Below are 26,820 nucleotides of genomic sequence, written 5' to 3' on the forward strand. Positions count from 1 at the left end.
TGGACACACTCAAAATGTTGTATATATAAAAAAATCACTGTCCTTATCATTCATCGTTCACTGTGTAATACCACTTTTATAAACACTTATTCATAACTACCGATGTCGGAATAATCATTCCATCATGAGGTCATTAAATAAAATTATTACGGCTTGAAATTTGTACAAAAAAAATTGAAAGAGAGAAAGAAGACAAATGAATTAAAATTGTTTTTTTTTTAAATGGGGACTCTAAACTAAATTTAGTTGGTTATTGATTATGGGCAGGTCTTTATTGTTTGCTTTTCTTATTTAAAAAAAATCTAGATTATCCAAACAAAGTAAAAAATAATCCCATTGTGATTCAATTGTCTTCTTTCTCTGTTTCAAAATTTTATTTTTGTAAAAATGTTAAACTGTAATAATTTTATTTCAATGACCCAATGATGGATGATTATTCCGAAACCGGTAGTCACGAATAAGTGTTTATAAAAATAGTATTACACAAAGTGAACGATGAATGATAAAGAGGGTGTTACATTTTCATGCCACAATGATAAAAAAATATTTAAAAAAAAAATTAAATGGTAAAAAACAAGAATATCTCGGGCACAAAATCGATATCTTTATTTATTACATGCGTAGTATCTACCTATGCGTTCATACGCTTACCTACCTATGTAGTCATAAAAGCAGTATCAATAATAGTTTATGCTTTTTAGTGTTGTGAACTGTCTATGGCCTGAACTGTTGCAAAATGGTTGGCCGGTGGTGTTATGTTTTTGTAAATTGGTGTTTTGCTTAATTAAAATTGCAAGCATTCAAAACAGAACAAGGGTCCTTATAGCAAATAATTTTATATTTAATAAACATTACTTACGGAAATTTAGGATTTATACTTCAGTAATGTTTTAAACACGATACCGGTTTGCTGATTTATTTTTCAAAGTGAGTTATTAAATATACTCAAACATGTTGTATTACATCTCTACATCTGATTCTATATCCGACGTTAAAATGATAAACATAAATATTTTTGATTTCTTAGGTATTTAGAAATAATGTGTTTTGTATACAACACGTAAGTCTGCACAATGATGGGACCACCAACCTCGGGGGTGTCTGGGGACCCTTTAGCCCAGATGAATACATACAGAAGTTATGTCACCATGCTGGCGGATCCAGGAGCCAAAGATGAAATCAAACTTAAGGCCGCACAGGAGCTGAGCGAGAATTTTGAAGTATGTAACAAATATTCAAATACCTTACATTCACTTTAGGATGGTGGAAATCGAGAAGAGCGCAAGTTAAGTTTGAAAACTATGCCAGAAACCATATATTTTTTTACAAGAACAAAATCCCACCTTCATATTCAAATAAAGGTGGGATTTATTTTTATAATAATTATTGTAATTGACAAAAACTTAAAATTTTGCAAACTGAAAATTCTACAAATAACATACATATTTAAAACCATATGTGACATCCTAAATACAAAAGAATAAGTAAAAAATTACTACGCTTTGTCAGTCTATTCTACAGTATGGAATTATTGTTTGGGGTGGTATGAATAATGCATTATTAAATAGTGTTATTGTTGCCCAAAAGTCAATAATGAAAATAATACTTAAAAGTTCCGAGACGGACTCCCATAGAGGAAATATTAAACAAATTAAAAGTTATGACACTCATACAAATCTATACTGAAACAATTCTTACATATGCATTTTAGAATTACTCTCACATAACGCGAGAAAGTACCTCCTAGCAAAGCATACAAATCCAATTAACACACTTTATGGAAATGTACATAGAACTACAAGATCCATTACACAACCTTAACCATACCTCTTTTGGTTTAAAGAACTTTGATTACTATGCAATAGAGTTGTACAACCTGTTTCCATTACCCATAAAGTCATTAAAATAAACTAAGTGTAAAATATCTGTTCATAAATGAATGATGGAGGTGGGTATATCTGAAACAGATTGCATCATTCGACCATGTCGTTTTTGATTGTATATCATAAACATTTGTCTTTTATATAGTTTTATAAACAAGTATTGTAAAAAGTGCCTTTGAAAAAACTCAGTGAGGGCACATCATTGCAATTTGTAACTACAGTCGAACTCGGTTATTACGAGGAAGATGGGACCAACTGAATTTGATTGTTATAACCGTTACTCGTTATATCTGAGAATAGGTATTTTTTACAAACGTATCCATCGCATGAAAACATAAAGTATCTAAAATGGTCACAACACAATAAGTCTCAATTCAAAAAAATTCACACAATTCACTTATTATACGCATATTATATTTTACTGTCAATCCACTTTTTCTATAAAATTTGGAAAATCCTGCGCTTCTTTTAGTACAAAAACATGTTGTCTTCAATGCAGAATAATTTCCGTAGAAGATTTTAGAATAAGTTTTTTGAATTTTTTTCTGAACACGTTGACTGCCATGGCAATTTTCAGAATTCCGGTCTAGAAAGCTAATTCTTTAAAAATATTATTTTCTTGATTTTTAATATTTTTTTATAATCATATTTTCTGTTCATTTATCGATAATTTTTTAGTTCATGTAAGCCAGCGTTGATTTTTTGTTCTCTTCCCAGAAGCCATCTATCCATATTAGCGCTGATACGCTACAAATTTTATCATAGCTGCAAGAATATGGCAAGTAACTCGTAGTCGGCTTCCTAGCAAAGAACGCAATCTACGAGTTATCTCGAGAGAAGAAAATGAGCGATTGTTTTTGATTTTCAGAATTCTGTTTTTGAAATTTTACGAACACTAATATAATTTTTCACTTAATTTGTTTTATTTTTTTTTATATTATAGGTAATCATAAATTCTGCTCAGTATCCTCAGTTCCTGGACCATTCCCTCAAAATATTTTTAAAAATTCTCCAAGATGGAGATACTCATTTTATAGCTGAATATAATATTCAACAAGTACGAAAACTGATATTAGAGATCATACACCGGCTGCCGATTAGCGAAACACTGAGACCTTATGTCAAGAATATTCTCATCTTGATGCTCAAGTTGATGGAAATTGAAAATGAGGAAAATGTTTTAGTGTGCCTTAAGATATTTATGGAAATGCACAAAACTTACAGACCGGCATATAACCCAGAAGTAGACGTAAGTGCTGTTTTTTTAAAAATTATTTTTAAATTAATTTACAACATTTTGAGTGTGTCCAAATACTTGTTCACAAAATCTGGATTATCTCCAATTACAGGAGTTATTTTCATATAATTTTTTGACATCTCATCAAAGATGAAGAAGAATACGGAAGTCTGGGCATCTACGGGGCTGACGACCGTCATAGGCTGGTTTAAGTGATCACTTTACACACGTGTAACATTCACTAATTCTACCCATTATTGACAATCACACTACTCAAATTCTCGGAAGCTCTATATATATGAACCAATTTAGAAACCTTGTTCTTGAATCACTAGAACTTCACTAGAGACATCTATTGTTGATATATAAAGAAGCTTTTTACTAAGCAGATTCTTCAGATCTAACTCTCATATTAGATGGTCGTCAGCCCTGTAAATGCCCAGACTTCCATATTCTTCTTCATCTTTGATGAGATGTCAAAAAATTATATTAAAATTAATTGTCGTCATTTCATACCCTGAATGGATGTTTCTTTTGAAATAGTGGTTATTAACCACCAATTATTCCTAAATATAGTGGTTATCACATTAGATTATTTGACTGCCAAATATCACATGCTTAGTCCAAACTGACCTAATCTTGTAACGTGTCACACAATCTTGTAAGACCCATAACACTAGTGTGTTACGGGTCTTACATGACACGTTACACATGCCTAGTGGCAGCAATAAACAATATTAGAGATTGTAAGAGGCTGTTCGATAACACACTAGGCAGCCAGAGTCCTCTGAATGCCTAGTGTGCTGTTATGCTGGCAGCCACATACAATTTATATTTTTGTGCTGCGTAGCCGTGACTGCTTAGTGAATTACAGGTCAACAATACAACAATGTTAAGAGGATGGACATTAGTAGATAAACTCAACAAACCGCGTATTCTGCAAACTCTTAAAACTTGATGTGTTACTTGAGCCCAGTACAAAAAAGTATTTAGACCTGTATTTGGTCTACAATAATGAATGTATCGACATGATTCATTGTTTCCCTGACAGGTGACACTTATTGTCACAATACGTTCATTATTGTAGACCAAATACTGATTTAAATCTCTTTTTTGCACTGGGCTCAAGTAACACATCAAAGTTCAAGTAGCCCCGTTCTACGGTATACCAACTCGGTTGTATTGTATAACTCGAGACATTAAAAGTCGCACGATTTTGTCTACCACATAGTATTTACCTTTACATGACGAATTGAGAATGTTGTTTAATAAAATAGTTTTCATCATAGATAAATAGAAGGGGTTACTAGATAAGTAACTCAATGTATATTTGGTCAATTAATTTCAATGCTCGATTGGGTCAGTAGCAAAATATTTTCACCAAAATAATTTGATGTGTTATCCTAGATTGGTACCAAAAGCACAAGGCTGCCCACCTCACCTTGTGTAAATTAACAATTGGGGTAATACTATACATTCTAACACACTACCTTATGGCAGTGTTTCGTATGTGGGGGCCACACAAAATCTCGTGGCAAACTTTGAGGGGGCCATTGCACCTTTCTATTTTTACTATTTATTTTTTTCAGATCCACAAATTTTTACAATGGGTTAAAGCCATTTATTCAGATTTGCCAAATCATTTGCCAAAAATTTTTGAACCCCGATCCACTTTACGCGTTAAAGATCTTTCGGAAGTGAACATGGAACAATTGTTGCTCGAAACCTACACTGTGACACCGATACATACCGAGAAGAAGTTAGTGGATGGCACTGTTGTCACGGTATGTTTATCATGTACTTACACCCAGTCTATCCTGAACCTTTGATCCTTTCGTGGCCATGAATCTAATTTTTTCTATTGAGGAACAGCATTCGGTACTTGAACCGGAGCAGATTTGAATGCTTCTCTCATTTGTGCGGTGATTCTCGCAAATATTCTGCGAAATAGGCATCTAAGTGGTTGAAAGTTTAATATTTTAGACTACTCTGGTTCATTAAATTTTCTGCAATATAGTAAAAAATAATATCCGCATAAAAAAATCTATGACACACATATTAGTGTTCAGAAAACTCTCAAGAGCCAAATGTGTCTCTTATGCGATTATAAACTTATAGTCCCTAGAGTAGTCTAAATATTAAACTGATAGTTTAATATTTTAGACTACTCTGGTTCATTAAACTTTCTGCAATATAGAAAAAAATTATATCCACATAAAAAAATCTAATAATATATAATAATATATGTGTTTCTTATACGATTATAAACTTATAGTCCCAACACCGGTATGTTGAAGCGATTCATTGTGATAATTATTTATGTTTTCAGTATAATCTCATTCCAAAGTCCGTGTTATCCTTGAAAGTCCTTCAAGAATTACCAATCATAGTAGTTTTAATGTATCAACTTTATAAGCTAAATGTTCATGAAGAAGTTGGCAATTTCATTCCTCTGATAATGGAAACTATTACTCTGCAACCATCGCTTATACACAGGTATAATAATATATCATTTCATTTTATTTTTAACTTATTATCGCATACCTCATGTATGATTTACAGAGCCTTCTGGTTAAATTTGTTCACATTTCACACAATTATTTTTATATGCAATACTCTTCCAATAATGGAATTAATGATTTTTTTCAGGCAATCCCCAAGTTTCAATAAGGAAGTGTTTGTGGATTTTATAGGTGCCCAAATAAAAACATTGGCATTCTTAGCTTACATCATAAGAGTTTACCAGGAACAGGTATCTACTCACGCCGGGCAGATGGTGAAGGGAATTATAGGACTGCTGACCTTATGTCCTCCAGAAGTGGCGCACTCTAGAAAAGAACTCATAGTGGCCACTCGACACATCTTGGCTACAGAACTAAGAATAAGTATGATTTTTTTCTTTCTGAGTTTCTGTTTTAGAGGCTTGTCTGCGGGTAGGAGTGAGGATGGGGACGAAAGATATTAAAAATACATCACAAATACCCAGACCAGTTGAAAATATATCTCTTTAAAAAATTCATTTTGAAATTGGGGGAAAACAAACCTGCGATGTAAGTTTGCAGTCTGCCCAACTGCCAAGTCTGCCATGACTCCCTGATATTAGTTGTTTTTTAATTACTATTTATTTATTTCAATCACCTACTGATAAACGAGCAATATTAAAATGCTGAAAAGTGGAAGGCCATAAGGCACACTTTCACTCTACTTTCCAACATCAATACGCTACGCCTGGCCACGTATACCACGGCACCGCTTGTCATAATCGATGTAATTTATTCCTCATAGAATTTGTACCATACATGGAGCGGTTGTTTGACGAGGATGTTCTTCTGGGAGGCGGGTGGACTGTTCACGAGTCACTTCGCCCCATCGCGTATTCCACGTTGGCTGACCTGGTGCACCACGTGAGGCAGCACCTCTCGCTCACTGACCTCGCTCGAGCTGCCCATTTGTTCTCCAAAAATGTGCACGATGAATCCTTGCCAACCAGGTATGTAACCAATAGACGCCGACATAATGTGCAGGTCAAATTGTCAGTTGAGGTTACAGGTTCATTTAATAATTTTCCTGTCAATTTTTGTTAATATTTTCAATTGATTTTTTTCTTTAAATTTTATTTTTAATTTGGCCAAAATATTATTTTGAATTACCAATTATTGAACTTTTTTTTAAACTTTTTTACTTTTTTGACAAAAGTTTGTCACACGCATATCTTTATATCATAATTATTACGGAAATTAAAATATTGGCTTTCCACTCAAGTTTATTTTATCAGTGTTTATAATTATCGTCAAATGAATCGCCTTCACAAATTACACAAGCTGACACTAAACACACATTGGCCTCACCCCGGGCCACTAGGTAGTTGCATTGATCAGTTAGTCAAAAAGTGAAAGAGATTAATTAATCCACAAAATTTCACATAACCTTTGTTCAATGGATAATTGGATGACGGCTCTCGGCACATCTTCATGGTTCATGTAGTACTAAATTGTGATTTTCAGTATACAAACCATGTCCTGCAAGCTGCTACTAAACCTGGTGGACTGTATTCGCCAGTACTCGGAGAACGAGGTGACTCCTTCGAGCAGTGGAGCGGCGGTGGTGGGGGCGGGAGCTGCAGGGGCCACGCCAGCTGCGCCCGCCCTGCAGGGCCGCCACTTGTTACTGCGGATACTGGAAGTCTTTGTCTTGAAATTCAAGACTATTTCCAAACTTCAGTTACCCATATTAATGGCCAAATGGTAATCATTGTATATATATTTTTTTCCATATCGCTCACTCCTTTCAAGAACGTCTTGAATCAAAAAACTTGATTTTTCAGTAGAACGTTTTTAAAGTTTAAAAATGTAATACAATATATTAAAAATAAATATCATGTCACATATTGAACTTTTTACTGTGCAACAGATCTTTTTAGGTAAAACCTGAAGGTTTTTTCTCCATTTGAAAAATATTGAGCATATTTAAAAAAAATAATTAAAAAATACCTTTCATTCAAAATGCAAAAACAACACTTTCTGCCCTGTAGCGGGTAAATATTAAGTTAAAAATATGCCTCTTGCTCAGATATAGTACATTTTCTGGGCATTCCGAAAACATGCGCAACTAAAAATGATCGATTTTTGATTTATGACGTTCTTGAAAGAGTGAGCGATATGCTTTTCATTCGCCTCTTCTTAAAATAGTACAACTTTATTTTGGTGTTTTGTTTTGAGTAATGTTTATCATTGTTGCTCTTTACACGCGCTAATAGGGTGGCTCAAGCTTCGTTAGTGTACTCGAATAGCAGATCCCGAATTGAACGCTCCATTATGTACTGATAGAAAACTAAGCATAATAAATAATAAGATTTATTTTTTATAGTAAAACTCCCAGCAACACTTTCCCTGCTTCGGGTGGAGCTGCTCCCTCCGGCCAGCCTCCCAACACTCCCCAAACCCCGGGGCCTCTCTCTGCCAGTTCTTCTGACTTGCGGGCCGAAGATGAGAGGACTTCGCAAGAAACCATAGATGTGTTTGCGCAAAAAAATGAAGAAAAGTCCAAATTCGGCTTTCCTTCTTCGCAAGTCAATAATTACAATGTAGCGGATTACAGAACATTAGTCAAAACTCTTGTGTGCGGCGTGAAAACCATTACTTGGGGATGTGCCTCTTGCAAGGTGAGACTTACTACTTTATATGTATATATGTGTATGTGTGTGTGTGTGTGTGTGTAATTTATCATCAATATGTTTATATATATTAAATAAATAAAAACAATTTCAACATTTCTTTTGAGGGATTAAGAAGAAAAAACTTTTATGTAGTTAAAAATAATGGATACCGATAAATAAATTAGACTTTTTTATGTTGTACAGAGAAAGAATGGTGTAAGTAGTGTGGTATTTTTTGGGTAACACTTCTACATAAACATACCACCAGACTAAAAATCTGAAATAGAGGCTTTACTGAGTAAATTACTGCATGTTTCTGAATAAAGGTCTCTTTGTCACAGGGTGGGTCCGACGGGTCACCGAGTCAGAAACAGTTTCAACCACGAGAGACCTTGATGTTTATTCGTCTGGTTCGTTGGGGCCTACAGTCTCTGGACATCTACACACTTCAGGCTGCACCATCCCCTTCTCCCGCACCGCGCCCACCCACCAGTATGGTGCGCTCTAAAGAGGAAAAAGAAGTCTTGGAGCATTTTAGTGGAGTGGTATGAGTCCTACATTACTCGCTATAATTCAACTTCATTTACTTTTGTGCGATTTTTATTGTCATTTTTTTTTCTTTTTCAGTTCTCAATGATGAATCCGCAAACATTTCAAGAAATATTTACCGCTACCATTTCGCACATGGTCGAAAGAATAAACAAGAATATGACTTTACAAATAATAGCCAATACATTCTTGTCTAATCCGTCCATCTCTCCCATATTTGCCACAGTCCTAGTCGAGTACCTCCTAGAGCGTATGGAAGAAATGGGATCCAATGTTGAACGTTCCAATTTATACCTTAGATTATTTAAATTAGTCTTTGGATCAGTCAGTCTTTTTCCTTCTGAAAATGAGCACATGTTAAGACCTCATTTGCATAGTATTGTCAATAAAGCTATGGAATACGCCATGACGGCAAAGGAACCTTATAACTACTTTTTGCTTTTACGAGCGCTCTTTAGATCCATCGGCGGTGGAAGCCACGATCTCCTGTATCAAGAGTTCCTTCCTCTTCTGCCTAATCTCTTAGAGGGTCTGAACAGATTGCAGAGTGGACTACACAAACAACACATGAAAGACTTGTTTGTGGAACTGTGTCTCACTGTTCCCGTTCGCCTGAGTAGTTTATTGCCTTATCTGCCTATGTTAATGGATCCGTTGGTGTCTGCCCTTAACGGCTCGCATACACTTATTTCTCAAGGCCTACGAACTTTGGAGCTGTGCGTGGATAATCTGCAGCCAGACTTCTTGTACGAACATATCCAACCCGTGAGAGCGGATTTGATGCAAGCTTTATGGAGAACACTGCAGAATAATGACGTCGCTCGTATAGCCTTCAGAGTTCTAGGAAAATTTGGCGGCGGTAATCGTAAAATGATGATAGAACCTCAGAGACTGGAATATAAAGAAACTGAATCCGATGGACCAGCGGTAATCGCTTATTTCCAAGAACATCACAGACCGATAGAATTTTCAATATCGAAGGTGATAGATACGGCATTCAGCGCTCTGAAATCAAGCACAACAGATCCATTTTATAGAAAGCAGTGTTGGGAGGTATTGCGATGTTATTTGGCCGCTTCTCTCTGTTTGGATGATGACAAGCACACTTTGCAAAAGTTATTCCTCCATCCCAGCTTCCTAGAAGGGAAAATATCCCCCATGACAAGTCCTCATTACAAATGTTCCGACAGCGTAACTAGAGCGACTCACCAAACTGCCCTGACTGGAATGTTCGTGGCAGCTGCTATTAAAGAACTGCGCCATCTCGTGTTGCCTACGATGGTAGCCCTAGTTAGACATTACACTATGGTGGCGGTAGCTCAACAAGCCGGTCCATTCGCTCTCACCCAAAGGAAGGGTGCGGCTTGTACCGGCTTAGATCCATTGGTACTCATTGATGCTATCGCTGTGATTATGGGGCATGAAGAAAAAGAACTTTGTAAACCTGGACACTTGGCTCTAGTTTTGATGATGGAAACAGCCGCTACCATCTTAGGTGAAAAAGAGCGAGCGTGTCAGCTCCCCTTGATGGAGTACCTGGCTGAGAGGATGTCCCTCTTGTGTTACGAGCGGGCGTGGTATGCCAAACTCGGCGGTTGTATCGCTATTAAGTTTATGTTTGAGAAGATGGCAATGAAATGGGTATATCAGCATATGTTTACTTTCCTCAAAGCTTTCCTGTTTGTAATGATGGATTTGACGGGGGAAGTTTCTAGCGGAGCTATCGATATGGCCACCGTTAATTTGGAGAAGATGATCAGAGTTTGTGTAACCGGTTCTTCCAATGGTGTCAGTGAACAGAATTTGCGAGTTTTGGAGACAGAAGTGATGATGGCTCGGAATAAAGCTTTGCAAGATGCATTGCACGAGTTGGTGCGTCAGGTTACCAGTCCTCATATACTTGTTAGAGAACAGGTAAGCATCGTGCGCTTTTACTTCGCATTTACTCTTTTACTTACCCTCCCGAGTATCGGATTTTATCATATTATGCGTGTATTTTTTTAGGCCATGCATTCGCTCCGCCTGATAGCGGAACTACAAAACAAAACTGTGACTGAAGTAATGGATCCTCATAGAGAAGTTTTAGTTGACATCATTCCGCCTAAAAAGCATTTACTCCGACATCAACCTGCAAATGCTCAGATGGGTCTTATGGATGGCACTACTTTCTGCACTACTCTCAATCCTCGACTTTTCACCATTGGTAAATATAGCTTGGTATTTATTCTCATCTGTTTTTTTTTTAAACTGATATTTATGTGATTTTTATTTTTATTTTGATAGATTTGTCTATTACTGAGCACAAAGTCTTCTTCCACGAGTTGATAGCAATTTCTGAGGCTGATGATGCATTGTTGGGCAAGTACGCTTGTTATAAAAGCGTCAGTTTAGTGCCATTGAGAAAATCCGCACTGAGGGCTTTAGCCTCCTGCCATTATATTCAAGCACCTACTTTCCGGGAGAAAATTTTCAATGTTTTATATAAAACTCTAGAGAAATCTGACCCAGAATTACAGCATGTAAGTCCAGATTGTGATTATACACACATTTGTCTTATGTAATAAAGATAGATGATTTGTTATAATTTATTTTTTTTATAACAGGCTGGATTCGAATGCATGCAGAAGTTTTTAAGTGGTTTTCAAATAGATATGGAAATTGTTCATCCAGTAATGCGGCCTCTTCTACTAACTCTCGGAGACTATAGAAATCTGAGTGTTAATAGTGCCAAAAGATTGTCCTATCTTACTCAACTCTTCCCTTCATCTTTCAACGAAAAACTCTCCGAACAGCTTTTACAGCTTTTGAAGAAGCTTTTGGATTATGCTATCCAAACAAGCAGAGGTATGTATACTAATGAAATGTGCCCAATTATATTGTAATTACTTTAAATGATTATTATTAATATAACTGTAACACATCATAGGTACCAATTTCCTCGGTGCGTCAAAGACTGGCGAAAATGAGCAGAAGATAATTCTGCTGATTGGTATTTTCCATCAAATCCCCGCTGCATCCAGTAAATCTCTGGAGTCATTGTGCCGTTTGGTTCTCCATGCGGAGAAGGCTCTTATGATCGAAGCGGGCTCTCCCTTTAGAGAACCACTCATCAAGTTTTTATTAAGGTACTTATAATCCCATTCTACATCCGAACCGTAACTATTATTAATGTAATTACACAGCATCAAATGGTGACTTCTCTTGCAGATTTCCCAAAGAAACACTGGAATTATTCTTGAGTGACAATAGCATAAAGGATCAGCAATCCAGTAGATTCCTTATTTACCTCATAGTCCACGAGAAGGGGAAGCCGTATCGGGAAGTTCTGCAGACCGTGAAGAAGTCACGTTTGGTCACCTTACTCCTGGCGCACACTCACGCTCCCCCAAATCTTACGCACGCTGACAAGAATGAGATGCAACATCAGGCCATTAGAATCATCTCGTTGCTTATCAAATTTGATGACCAGTGGCTCTCCACTCAACAGGATATTGTGGAAGCGCTCAAGAGGATATGGTGCAATGATCAGTATCAGGTAACTAACCGAACCCTAACTTTTATTATTATTATTATTACAAAAATGTATTCAATGCCTTAAATTGCCTTCTTTTTTCTTTTTTTACAGGAAACACATAAAAATGTTGATACAGTGGATTCTACACATTGGAAAGAGCCAAAATTAATAGTCAAAATATTGTTACATTACTTTTGCCACCATCCGAACGATATTGATTTATTATTCCAACTTTTGAGAGCTTTGTGTAATCGTTTTATTCCAGTTTTTCAGGTAAATTATTTGAAGTATAATCCAGTGACAAATAGAAGTAGATTCGGTAAAAACTTAAACATTGTTGATGAAAATTTGCCATAATTAAAAAAAATATAACAAAATTCAGGTTTCACCAGCACTGTTTTCATACAAAACTTTTAATTATTCGTAATTCAAAACAATGTTTCGCTCGAAATGTGAAAAAAGATAACCATTTTTTTTTTAATGCAATAAAAATGGTTGACTGGCGATTTATGAAATTCTCCCGCAATTGTAATTTAAATTGGTTATTATTAATATAGTTATTATCTAAATTTTAATATAAATTTAGTATTTAGATTATTATTTTTAAAAATGGAGCAAAAAACTGAATTACAATTTTTTTCAAAATAGCTTATAATTTATATAAGAGTAAAAAGAAAATCATATAAAAAAATACATTTTAATATTTTGCAACAAAAAACATGCATTACTTTAAAAACATCACCTTGCATCACTTTGTATATGAAAAATGGGTGACTTTTATTCGAATTCGCAAATTGGTTTTTTAAAATTTTGGTTCCCTTTTCACAATTTCAGATAAGACATTTTTTTTGGATGTATTTATTTGGTGTACCAACCTAAATGTATATTTATATGTACATACTTTTTATTTCAGTTTCTGCGAGATTTTCTCGAGAACACGGTTGCGCAAAACTATACCGTCGAATGGAAGAGACGGGCATTCTTTCGATTTGTGGAACACTTCCAAACTGATACAATGTCTCAAGATTTAAAGGCCAAAGTTTTACAAATGATATTAATTCCTTGTTTCGCTGTAAGCTTTGAAAAGGGGCACAAGATTGTCGGAGGACCGCCTGCCCCCTACCAGGATAACCCTGATAACGTGGTCTCCGTATTCATCAATAATGTGAGTTTTGACCTTTTATTTGCATACACGGAATATCTTTATGTACTGGCAATATTAACGAGCTGTACACTATTGCAGGTCATAGATCCTGAGAATCCTTTTGGTTGTTCAGACAGCGTTCGCATATCACTGCTTCAGTTTGCCTGTTTACTGTTGGAGCAAGCGTCTGCCCATATTCACGATGCTAATAATAAAAAGCAAGGAAATAAATTAAGAAGGCTTATGACATTTGCGTGGCCGTGTTTACTAGTAAAGAATTATGTTGACCCTGCAACGAGGTTGGTGTAAAATTGTTTACTTGTTATATTGTGTATTGTAATATGGACAGAATTTTACGTTTACTAATCCATATTATTTTTTGTTTAAGATATCATGGACATCTTTTACTAAGTCATATCATAGCCAAATTTGCTATCCATAAAAGAATCGTGCTTCAAGGTAATTATGCGCAATAATATTAGCTTTATGAGGGTGTAGTCTATGGTGTCGGAGTAAACCTCTTTTCCGCTCTAGTTGGAGAATTTCTTCTCAATGTATATCGCCTGAAATACTATGTACAGCTATATGATATGAATTGTTTGATTTCAGTATTTCATAGTTTACTGAAGGCCCATGCCGTGGAAGCCAGACAGGTGGTGAGACAAGCTCTGGAGATCCTGACACCAGCCATGCCCTATCGGATGGAGGATGGAAACACCATGCTGACACACTGGACTAAGAAAATCATAGTCGAAGATGGCCACACTATGCAGCAACTCTTCCACATCCTACAATTAGTCATTCGACATTACAAAGTAAAAATTATTTACTGATTTTTTCAATATTTTATTTATACAGTAAAACCCATTTATTTGAAATTAAAGTCAAAATTTAAAAAATATTTGAAATTAGCAAATTTTAAGAAAAATAATATAATGTTTATCTTAAATTACTATAGGTTTACTACCCGGTTAGACATGCACTTGTAGGACACATGGTGGGTGCAATGCAGAAATTAGCCATCAGCGCAAATCCTTCCATTGAGCACCGCCGTCTGGCGGTGGATCTTGCTGAGGTAATAGTAAAATGGGAACTACAGAGGATCAAAGATGAAGGCGAAGAACAAGAGGTATACTGCTCTACCTAAATAGTGCACATTATGTATTTAAAGAAACAATTTATATGATTTGTCTTATTTAAGGGAACAACAAGTTTAGCAAATGTTAGTTTTGGAATGAAGCGACCATCGACAGAGGATCCGAGTAACAGAGGCTTCGAGCCTCGCAAGGCACTCAACACTGGCTGGACTAGCCCTTCCCAATCGTCCACTTCGAGTGCCGCTCAGTCCATTCCCAAAGCCGATCCTGAATCTTGCAAACCCATTGAAAGAGCACATGCTGATATAGTTCTGAATCTTTTACTGCGTTTGGCTTGTCAAGTTCAGGTTAGTATATTCTTATCTAATTACCTTATGAACAAAACACACTTGGTTTTCATCTGATTGCATTTTGTGAATCTAGACCACGGAGATAACGGCAGTGGGCGGCTCCCCGGCAGAGCAGTTGGCCCGGCGATGCGTGGCACTTCTGAAGACAGCTCTCAAACCTGATGTTTGGCCTCAGCAGTGTGATTTGAAACTTGCTTGGTTCGACAAAGTGTTCACTAATGTGGAAAATTCTTCACCCAACTTTGGTAACATCTGCACTGCCTTGGAATTGTTAACTTTCCTTTTAGGGGTTATGAAGCGGGAGCAGATTTTATCATCACTCAAACCGATGCAAAGAGGATTGGCCGCTTGTATTACTAGTACAAATTCTAAAGTAATTCGTTTAGTGCACAGTTTGCTCGCTAAGTTGATGGAGCTGTTTCCTACCGAACCTACAGGCTCAAATATCGCTTCCAAGTATGAAGAACTGGAAACACTCTACGCTTGCGTTAGCAAGATGGTGTTTGAAGGACTCGCTAATTACGAAAAGAACGCTTCGGCTAACCCTAGCACGCTGTATGGCACTCTCATGATGCTCAAAGCTGCGTGTATGAAGAACGAGTCGTATATAGACAGACTCATAACTCCATTCATGCGAGTGCTGCAACGGATGGCTAAAGAACATCTGAACCCGGCTAATCCGGAAGCGAGCCCAGTTTCTTCCGAATTACTTATTCTCAGTCTCGACCTGATAAAGACCAGAGTTGTGGTAATGGGTGTTGAAATGAGGAAAACTTTCATTGGAACTATACTGGTTGGACTCATCGAAAAAACTCAGGATGTGAAGGTGATGAAAGCTATCACTAAAATGCTGGAAGATTGGATGAAGAATCGCAATTCAGTGACGTTAAGCCAAGCTCCCTCAATCAGGGAGAAATCTATTCTTTTGGTCAAGATGATGCAATATGTGGAGAAACGTTTCCCCGATGACCTGGAACTGAATGGGCAGTATCTTGAACTAGTCAATTATGTCTACAGGTAGACCAATTTATTTCATTTTTCAAAATTATACCCATAATGAATGTTACCTCAATTAAATACAATATTAAATTCTTATTTTTAGGGATGAGCATTTGAAATCTTCAGAACTTACGTCTAAATTGGAACCTGCCTTCTTATCCGGCTTGCGATGTTCACAGCCACATATAAGAGCTAAATTCTTCGAAGTATTTGATGGATCTATGAGGCGGAGACTTCACGATAGGTTGCTGTATATTATTTGTTCCCAAAACTGGGATGCCATTGGGCCACATTATTGGATTAAACAGTGCATAGAACTGTTGATTGTCACTGCTGTTTCAAGTAAGAATAATAACTGCAAAAAAAAAATTATGAGCTTTAGTCCGGTTTACTAAATATTATTTTATTATTGAAGGTACACAAATTCACATCTCTAATGAAGTGAATCATCTGCCTAGCATCGCTTCTGTTATTAATCTAGCAGATTGTGATGAAAAGAAAAACTTTGTAATCTACACTAGCATGGAAGAAGTTCCAGACAGTTACGAGAGTATGGATCAGGACAAGGAAGATGTTTTGGATATGGATTTGTCTAGTGTGGATTCAAATTCTAATAACAGACGAGATGAAGCAGACAAACAAGTTCCTAATAGGTATTGGTTTCCCATTTTATAATATCCACCCCACTTCATTACGTATTTTGTTTTTATAACCAGATGCTTATATTTTTCAATATTAAACAACAATAAAAAAAATTGATCAAATGATAAAAAAAAAATATATTGTCTATAACTCAATAAATAAAAACATTTGTTGTATCGTTTTACATATAATCTGACTAGAAATACAGAAGACCTCATTTATATGATTGAAACATGAATAGGTGTTTTATATTACTTGATCATAAGGTACTACTTTGTTTTATCACGCTATGATATCTCGATCGTTAATTACATAAAGGCAAGGTGATCAGTCTTGTCCTCCGGGTACCAGTCCAAGGTGATAATAAATATGTATTAGAGTGAAAAATCACTAATATTTATTCTAACCTTCCTGGGAATCAAATGCAGAGCCTTCAACACTACACTCTTTTATCAATAACCTCAATAGTCATGTGTGAGGAAAAAACGTATGCAATACCAGAAATGGTACAATTAGCACATCTTCATAAAGAAATATTGAAAACTGCAGCACATTGTACAATTAAATATACTTCTAAAAGAAAAAAGACACCGTGTTAGAAGAGTTTGGATTATGTTTAAGAATTTGACAAAATTCAATTCATCAGTGTTCGAAGTAATAAGCAGTTTTAGTTTTAATTTTCACCTGTAGATGAAAACATCTGATAGTTTTCGAATCTAGTCGCGTATAATAAAATAAAACTCATTAAGTGGCCTATTACAAGTGTTATTTTTTTTTTAAATAATCAAGCTGTTTTAGTATATAATAAACAAACCTTTAATTCAATGCAAATTTCAAATGTTCATATCTTGAGATGCGTTTGTCATAATGTTATGAGAATTATAGTATGTATTGTGCTAATATAGATGTTTGGATATGATCAATATTTCATAATCTTAGCAAATTTACTATTGTTTTGTTTTTCATTGAATAATAGATGAACAAGATTATGAACAAATGATTTATATTGCAGGCAACAAACTCTCACACAGCTGATAGGTAAACAGTCGGAATTCCTGGAAACGGCTCGGAAGGTTCGCACGGAGCAACTGCTGGTGGCGGCGGCCCAACTGTGTCACATGGACGAGCAACTGGCACACTGGGTCTGGATCAACATGTTCCCCAAACTTTGGTCCATTCTCGATGAGAGACAACTTACTGTGAGTTAGATTTTTTATTGATATCTGAACATAGATGGAAAAATAATATAGAAGTGTAAGAATTCATATGGCTTACTTCTTTTCGATTGCAGCATAAATATAACTTCCGAAATTTAAGTAGTATGGTTGTCAATCGTGGGTAGAATGATAAATGTTACACGTATATAAAGTGATCACTTCAACCAGCCTATGACAGGTCGTAAGCGCTGTAAATGCCCAGACTTATACCCATATTCATATACACACATATTCTTCATCATCTATCTTGAGATAATAAAAAATCTTCATGTAAATAACTTTTTCAAAGTCGGTGTGGTTTCCTTGCTCTCTTGCTAATGTCTTCTTTTCAAAAATAAAAATCAAATTGGCAGGGTATCATTTTTTTAGTCTCTTTGAATATATAATAAATAAATACAAAATCGACAATAAAAAAAATAATCCGTTTCCATATGCATAGTTTACATTTCACTATAAATGGTTTAAAACCTCAATTACAAAAAAATGTTTTCCTTTAAACTTCATGCAAACGCAGATACGACAGGCTTTTGAGCGATGATTTGTGGTTTTTAGTTTATGGCTATGTTTTAATGGTCAAAACCAACTTTGCGGATAAGACCTAATATCATGATAAAACATGTATAGAAGCAAATGGGTGCCAAAAATCCCCCACTGCTTGTATTGATCAATTGCTCAGATTTTTTTATTTTTAAATATATTATTTTTTGTTAAAATTATATGCGCATTTCTTTCAGACACTTATTTCAGAGATGGTTCCATTCATATCTTCTGGAACTCATGTCATCCAGAAAGATCACCAGTCGCAGTTAAGTGCAATCACCACCTTCGTAGAAGCTCTTTCCAGATGTAATCCCACTGTAGTAATTAAACCGTAAGTTTTAATTTGAATGCTTTAATTTGATTAGTTAATATAATCAGTTTGTACTATTAAAATGTGTAATATTGCAGAGCACTGATGAAATACCTTGGAAAGTCTCATAATTTATGGCACAGGATGACCCTTAAGTTGGAACAAATGGCGTTTGATGCGACAATAGCGGCAAAGATAAAGAGAGATGTTTCAGATTGCTATGATTTCGAGCCGGAAAGCATGCCTCAAACCGTAAGTTATTATACCCATGCCCCGAAAACTTGACACATAACATTTGTCATTGGAATGAATATCACAAACTGATGTTGTTTTTGAAGGACATACTGGACTCGTTGAGTGACATGTACGAACTGCTTTTCGAAGAAGATATGTGGTCAGGACTGTGGCAGAAGCACGCTCACTACAGGGAAACTAATGTAGCCATTGCTTACGAACAACAAGGCTTTTATGAGCAAGCACAGGTGAGCATTGCTCCTTGTATCCATTATTCCCTTGATTGTTCCTAATGCCCATAATTAGGTTGTGAATTGTGAAACTATAATTATTTCAGGGAGCTTACGATGTTGCCATGTCTAAGCTAAAACAAGACTGTTCAATGGGCCCTGCTCCGTACTCTATACAGAAGGAATGTATGCTGTGGACTAACCATTGGATAAAGTGTGCCAAAGAACTCAATCAGTGGGATCTGCTTCTTGAAATAGGACAGACGCGAGGAGAGCGAAACCCCTTCCTCATACTGGAGAGCTCTTGGCGTATCCCTAATTGGATTCAGATGAAGGAAGCATTGGCAGAGGTGGAATATAGTTGTCCCAAAGAAATGAGTAAGAGTTGAAACATATCTTTTTTATAGTTTTTTTCTAATTAGGTCTGACCTGAATCAAAGAACCCGAGGTGGCAAGGTCTCGATAAAATATGCGGTGGTTTTTAGGCTGGCAAGTGAATTTGTATCGTGGCTTTCTGAACATCTGCCAGCCGGGAGAGCAGCACCTGGGTGCCGTGGAGCGGCACGTGGAGGCCGCCTCCTCCCTCTGCATGAGGGAGTGGCGCCGCCTCCCCTCTCTCGTATCGCACGCCCACCTGCCCCTCCTGCGAGCAGCCCAGCAGATCATGGAACTCTCCGAGGCCGCCCAAATTCACCAGGTGCTCTACCTAATTCAATATTTTACTATCCTCTCTCTTACATTACTCTCTATTAATATCAATATTGTGTATTAACAGGGTCTTCTTCATGGTCGTCCGACATCTTTGCACGATATGAAAGCTATCGTTAAAACGTGGCGTAACCGTCTTCCCGTGGTTGCTGATAACCTCTCTCACTGGGGGGCCATCTTTACTTGGAGACAACACCATTACACGTTCATCGCCACTCACTACGAGTCTCAAACTGACCAAGCTTCCAATCACTCCATGCTCGGTGTGCACGCCAGCGCTCAGGCCATCATACACTTTGCTAAAATAGCTCGAAAGCACAATCTGTCGGGAGTGTGTTTGGATTCGTTGCAGCGAATATACACAATCCCCAGTGTTCCCATTGTAGACTGTTTCCAGAAAATTAGACAGCAAGTCAAATGTCATTTACAAATGGCATGGACCAATGGTAAAACCGAATTGCAGGAGGGATTGGACATGATCGAGTCGACAAACTTTAAATATTTTACGAAAGACATGACTGCCGAGTTCTACGCCTTCAAGGGGCTGTTACTGGCACAGCTGGGAAGGTCTGAAGATGCCAACAAGGCTTTCTCTGCTGCAGTTCAACTTCACGACACTCTGGTGAAGGCTTGGGGGCTGTGGGGTGATTATTTAGAGCAGATATTTACTAAAGACCCTCGACAGATTACTGTGGGAGTGTCCGCTATGACTTGCTATTTGCACGCCTGTAGACATCAAAATGAATCTAAATCTAGAAAACACCTGACTAAGGTATATATATATAATTCATTTTTCAATTTACAATATGCTTGATGCTATTTTTCATATGTTTTGTGCATTATCAACATTACCGAGTTCTTTTAGGTACTTTGGATGTTGAGTTACGATGATGAGAAGGGAAGTCTCATGGACGCTGTAGACCGATATTCCGTCGGAGTTCCTCCCATTCAGTGGCTGCCGTGGATTCCCCAGTTACTCTGCTGTTTAGTCCAATATGAAGGGAATGTTATCTTGAATTTGCTTATACAGGTACAATTATTTTTTGTGGCATTAATTTTACATTTAATGTAAAATTATTATTTGATGGGAAACAATGACTATGTCCATTGTTTTTCTTCTCGAAACTTATCAAGGACTCATTTTATGTCAGGTTGTTGTACCTCAAATGTCAGATTTTCAGGAGTCCTAAATGTGCAGTTATTGTTAAAAGACTATCATGTTTACTAGCAGTGCTAATTCCTTTACTACATATTTGATAGAAGAGATAAGATATTTCCCGGCTGGTCAACATAACTCTCTCTTTCTCGTTTTCAAAAATACTTTCTAAATGAGCCACAGGTAGAATGACAGGTGACAGACGTAATTCATCAACAACAGTACGATGCCTTGCACAGCAGTTTCTTGTAGACCCTGCCATCATAAATCGTTACCTGAGTAGATTTATGAAAGACCTGTGCAATAAACCGACAAATAATTTTCACATAAAAGTTTTGTACTTTTACTAAATTCGTACATAATCCAACATTTATAATGCAACAACCTGATATTTATGGCAGTAGTGGAAACTAGTTGCGGATATTAAAGGTTATTATTTTTAGGTGGGTCGATTATATCCTCAAGCAGTGTACTTCCCCATCCGTACTCTCTACCTCACGCTGAAAATAGAGCAACGAGAGCGCTACAAGAGTGCAGAGCTGGCGGCGCACGGCAGTGGGGGCGGGGGGAAGCCCTCGTCCAGCACTCCCCAGCCGAGCGAGCTGAGTGACGCCAGCAGTTCCCAGAGCTCCACCACATCGGTGGGGGCTTCCAGCACCCCTGCGGCCGCGGAAACGGGACCCATCAAGGCCACGCTGCCCATGTGGCGCTGCTCCAAGATCATGCACATGCAGCGGGACCTGCACCCCACCATCCTGTCCTCCTTGGAGGGCATAGTGGACCAGGTAGGGCCTGCTGCCGTACTTTGTGCGCAAATATCTTATATCTCCCAAGTGTACTCTTCTCGCGCTCATGCTGCTCTCATATCCTGTTACAGATGGTCTGGTTCCGGGAGAACTGGTACGAAGAGGTACTGAGGCAACTGAAGCAAGGACTGGCCAAGTGTTACGCTATCGCATTCGACAACCGAGTGTCCGTGAATGAGGCCACCATCACTCCGCATACGTTGAACTTTGTGAAGAAGCTCGTCTCGACTTTTGGTATTGGAATTGGCATGAGTAGGTGGCAGTGTTTTTGCATAGTGTAGGGTTTTCGGCAGCTTAGAAAGACGTACCGACGTAAATTAACTTTTGCCACGTATGCGCTTCGTAATTTTAATTTAAAATGCAAAAAAGTTCTATGTTTTCAAAACTTCTTCCGCCCGCACTCTCACTTCCTATTTTAACTTAGTTCATAGTTATTTTAAATGTGCCGTCCTTTTTATTTAACTATTGGCTCTTTTATTTTGTGCGCTTATAATTTTCAGTATTTTATGTTATTTTAATTTCAGAAAATATATCAAGTTCTGTAAGTGCAACATTCTCCTCTGCAGCGTCGGAGAGTCTGGCGCGCCGAGCTCAAGCCATCGTCCAAGATCCCGTCTTTCAGAAGATGAAGGGACAGTTCACCACCGACTTCGACTTCACGCAACCCGGAGCCATGAGGCTACAGAACCTCATTGTTAAGCTAAACAAGTGGGTCCGAATACTCGAAGCCAAAACCAAACTCTTACCTAAGTACGTTTCTTATCCATCTTCTCTTCTCTTACACAACCTTACTAGAGTGTCGTCTCGGCACTGATTGCTAATCTTTCCCATTACATATTTCAGATCATTCCTCATTGAAGAAAAATGTAGATTCCTCTCCAACTTCAGTCTAAAAACCGCCGATGTCGATCTTCCCGGAGAATTTCTTCTTCCCAAGCATTCGCATTACTTTATCAGAATAGCCCGCTTCATGCCCAGAGTGGAGGTTGTCCAGAAACACAACACGGCAGCCAGGAGACTCTACATGAGAGGACACAACGGGAAGATTTATCCTTACCTCGTGGTTAACGACTCAGGGCTGGGAGACGCTCGCAGGGAAGAGAGAGTGCTCCAGTTGCTGCGTATGCTCAACCTGTACCTGGGAAAGCAAAAGGAAACGTCGAGAAGGTTCCTGCACTTCACGGTGCCCAAGGTGGTAGCTGTTTCCCCGCAGATGCGGCTGGTGGAAGACAACCCGAGCTCGATGGCCTTGCTGGACATCTATCGGTCGGCTTGCAACGTGCACAATGTAGAGCACGACGCTCCAGTGGCGCGCTACTACGAGCGCCTGGCCGCCGTGCAGGCCCGCGGCTCGCAAGCTTCCCACCAGGTCCTGCGAGACATCCTCAAGGAAGTGCAGACTAACATGGTTCCCCGGACGCTGCTTAAGGACTGGGCCGGCAGGACGTTCCAATCCGCCACGGATTACTGGACCTTCCGCAAAATGTTCACCCTACAGTTGTCTTTATTCTGCTTTGCCGAATATGTCTTGCACCTCACTCGGCTGAACCCTGATATGATGTACATACACCAGGATTCTGGCCTTGTTAATATCTCCTATTTCAAGTTTGACATCGACGATGCAACAGGTATGTGTTCTAATTGCCAATTTTTAATGTACCAATGTACTTCAGGTTTTCAAAGTGTAACACTATTTTATTATTTATGAACATGAATTTCCTTACCTTACTACTTTTTACTGTCTTTTGTTATTGAGTACAGTAAAAGCTTAAAAAATTGTAGGAATAAAATTTCTAAAAACTTTTTAAAAAAATAATAAATTAATACTTTTTCTTATTGATTTCACAAAAAATCTTGCCCAATAAATGAACACAATCAATTGATAAAACTAATTTATTTGGATGCTTTTAGGAGAATTGGAGGCCAACAGACCAGTTCCTTTCCGACTAACACCCAATATTGCAGAATTCATTACATCCATTGGAATAGCCGGCCCACTGACAGCGTGTGTAATAGCTTCCGCTCGGTGTCTTGTAACACCCAATTTTAAGGTATGACTTTTTTAACGCAGTAAAATGTGGTTGATGGACATTTTATTATTTAAATAATTGGATGGAATCAATATTCTTATTTATATGTTTATATTTTGGTAAAATTGAAATTGACTTTTTTGTATGTTTATTTCTTGATATAACTAACTCATAGTAAACAGTAAAAATAATTTTTATGCGATCAAAACACACAAGTTTGACAAATCTAAGGACTTGCTCGTATAAATCAATAAAATTTTATTAATCTTTTTAGATTCAGACCATTCTCAGAACAATTCTCAGAGATGAGATGATTGCCGGGTACAAGAAAAAAATTGAGGACAAGAATAACATTCCCTCTGCGTCGAGCAGCAACGCCGACACCAAGAGCACGGAGGTAGACAACGAGACCATCATCAGCATGGTGACCAAGGCTGTTACGGCCATCATGAACCGGCTCAACTCCTTAGCGCAGTTCGACGGGACGGACAGTAAGGTGGCCACTCTGGTGGCAGCAGCCAACAGTCACGACAATTTGTGTCGGATGGACCCTGCGTGGCATCCTTGGCTATAACTTTACTCTTATTACTTTTAGAGACTCCTTTTAGACAATATTGTCAGTGATATTTTTTTATTTTAATTTAAGAATTAGTTTGTTACAGTTGCTATCCTCAAAAGCTTTTGTTAGTATTAAGAGTGAAATAAAAGACCATTAACAAATTCTCCCCTTACCAAGTTATACCTAGCAAATTAGAATGGTGCTGAAACCCATAGTGGTTTGGACATGCTGATTCCCAATAATGGTGTTTCCGGCTCCTCCAATAAAAAAATGATCATGTGTTTCAGTGATTACCATAAAAGGTTGTTAATTAACGATTATTGTAATTTTCCTATTACATTTGTATTTGCAAAACACTACAAAATTATCGTTTTTCCAACACTGTTTTCGTAAAACTTTAGGAAAAGTTTATTAATTCATAAATTCAAACTAATATTTTGCCTTAAAAACAAAACAACAAAAAAAAACTGTTGAGAAAGATGTATTGTCAAATCAACCAGCTACATAAGCATAGTTTGCAGTGATTTTGCAGTGTCAAGACTAAAGATTTTTGCAGTATTTTCAAGTCTTTGAAAAAGTTTACATAAATATTTTTTTAAAACTAAAAAATAAATTTAAATTTAAAACAAACTTACCTGATTATCAGAGTAGTTGAATGATTTTTTTTTAACAATTGTATTTAGAATATTACAGATATTTTTGATTTTATTTTATTTTTAGTCTTTCACATTTAATTTCATTCTGGACTATTCTTTATGTTATTGAAGATAATTTTCATATCTTTTAGTCATTATTTTTAATCAAAATATTGATTTCTGTAGTTAAATTTATTATAAAAAGAAAAAGAATTAGTCTTAATTTATAAAAGAGCAATTTTTTTTTCAAATATTTTATTTTATTATTATTCTAGAACTCATCTACTTTTGTTTTTTTTAAGATTGGTGATTTTTTTCGTATTTGCTCAATTTAATTGTGTATTTCTATTTTCTCCCTTCTATTTTAAATACATATAACAGTTTTACTGTAACAGTTTGAAGTAAAGCGTGATCGCGGAATGTTCTATTACTACCGCACAGAACCTCAACATCGATCTGTCATTTGAAAGCAGCTGTGATTGCAAATTATTATTTTTGCATTAAGGGAAGCTTTTGAGAATAGTTCATTATCAATGTATCTGTTATTAAATATTATTTTTCCTAAGATCGTGTACTTATCTATCTAATTGTAAGTACAACTCGGCTGTCCAAACTCAAAACACAGTAAGGGACATTTTTTTTGTAGTACTTTTTTTTTGCATATTGCGACTAAGTAGATTCTACTTAGTCAAAAATACAAAAAAAAATGTACAAAAAAAAATGTCCGTTTAAATTTGGACAGCCAAACTGTCATAGCTACCATATCCAAGTTTATGGTCAACTTTTCGTAGACCAAAGGCGTTAATTAGACATTGTGTATACTAGTTGGCAAGCGCACATCAAACCATTCACTGCTATTCAGCAGTTTGTCAGTAAATGACATAGATAAAAATATGGGCATATAGCATTCATAACAAGTTGGTTATAGTTGCTGTATATTAAAATTCAGACACCTATCATTACAACCAAAACTCAAATATAACCACAGTTCTATAGATTAAAAATACATTTCTAACCTGTTTTCTAGCACTAGTAAACGGATTAGCAGCTTGAAACGGTAGGGGTCAACTGTTTCAAGCTGCTGCTTGAAACAGTTGACCCCTACCGTTTTGAGTATTGCAATATATGAATATAATAAATGCATAATTTGAATACGAAAATCTCATTGTGTACGTGCTAGCGGTTAAAGCAGTCATAATTGACAGCTGCAGTCGGCTTGCAACTAAAACTGCAGATTAAGATTTTTGTATTAAAACTGCAGAGTGACCAACTCCCGTAGTTGACCCCAATTGCCTAAAGCTGCTATTCAGTTTCAGGCCCGAATTGTAAACATATGTTGCAAAATCTGACGTGAAATAAATCAGATTATATTTTCCCAAAAACTCTTATTAAAGAATTTACTTTGTACATATTATAAAATAAGTTATTTAATTATTTTGCCAACGAATAATGATTGTATGATCCCACGATTGTTGCGATGGATGTAAGTTTTACTTAATGTAAAACAACACATACAATAAGTGTTTTCTCTTTATTAAATATTTTTCTGAAAAAAAAAATGTTTTTTTGTTGTTGTTGTTTTTAAATTAAAACCTATTCATTTTCCCGATTATTTTATAAAATGCTTTTATAAATCATAAGTTCATGTTGTTTACATTGATATTTACTGATGGAATGCTTTTCATAAGGAACCAAACAAAGGGTCCAGTAAGAAACCTAACACTAAAAGTTAGTAGTGTCCAAAATTCACGTGAAGACTTATTTTTATAATAATAAAACCCTCATCCGCACCCCAATGGTGCATAGGGCACTGCGTCATATAAAC

At 36.8% G+C, this 26,820-nt stretch overlaps 1 protein-coding gene across 5 annotated transcripts; it reads left to right on the forward strand.

Annotated features, from left to right (window-relative positions):
- Positions 1 to 699: 699 nt before the first annotated feature.
- Nipped-A (Transcription-associated protein Nipped-A) lies at positions 700 to 26,554 on the forward strand. Of its 5 annotated transcripts, XM_088261365.1 has the most exons (40): positions 700 to 927; positions 1,028 to 1,220; positions 2,827 to 3,132; positions 4,710 to 4,904; positions 5,450 to 5,616; positions 5,770 to 6,005; positions 6,406 to 6,610; positions 7,125 to 7,364; positions 7,987 to 8,281; positions 8,617 to 8,820; positions 8,903 to 10,738; positions 10,829 to 11,027; positions 11,108 to 11,343; positions 11,428 to 11,668; positions 11,751 to 11,949; positions 12,032 to 12,359; positions 12,450 to 12,611; positions 13,252 to 13,503; positions 13,582 to 13,781; positions 13,871 to 13,941; positions 14,092 to 14,297; positions 14,441 to 14,611; positions 14,684 to 14,926; positions 15,003 to 15,946; positions 16,032 to 16,270; positions 16,344 to 16,581; positions 17,583 to 17,769; positions 18,522 to 18,658; positions 18,736 to 18,889; positions 18,976 to 19,119; positions 19,209 to 19,479; positions 19,587 to 19,798; positions 19,877 to 20,581; positions 20,675 to 20,839; positions 21,409 to 21,750; positions 21,843 to 22,023; positions 22,296 to 22,521; positions 22,615 to 23,399; positions 23,683 to 23,822; positions 24,076 to 26,554. In XM_088261365.1, exons 2-40 carry the CDS (start codon positions 1,074 to 1,076, stop codon positions 24,373 to 24,375), a joined length of 11,709 nt encoding a protein of 3,902 aa, XP_088117491.1. In that variant the 5' UTR covers positions 700 to 927; positions 1,028 to 1,073; the 3' UTR covers positions 24,376 to 26,554. The 5 variants fall into 5 exon arrangements, with proteins under 5 accessions (XP_088117491.1, XP_088117456.1, XP_088117475.1 ...); XM_088261330.1 differs by having other exon boundaries at positions 713 to 927; positions 13,252 to 13,781; XM_088261349.1 differs by having other exon boundaries at positions 713 to 927; positions 13,252 to 13,781; positions 22,338 to 22,521.
- The last annotated feature ends 266 nt before the right edge of the window (positions 26,555 to 26,820 follow it).

Source organism: Brachycentrus maculatus, unplaced genomic scaffold (genome assembly GCF_059751285.1).
Source record: "Brachycentrus maculatus isolate JH-2025_06_01 unplaced genomic scaffold, ASM5975128v1 h1tg000010l, whole genome shotgun sequence".
NCBI classification, from domain to species: domain Eukaryota; kingdom Metazoa; phylum Arthropoda; class Insecta; order Trichoptera; family Brachycentridae; genus Brachycentrus; species Brachycentrus maculatus.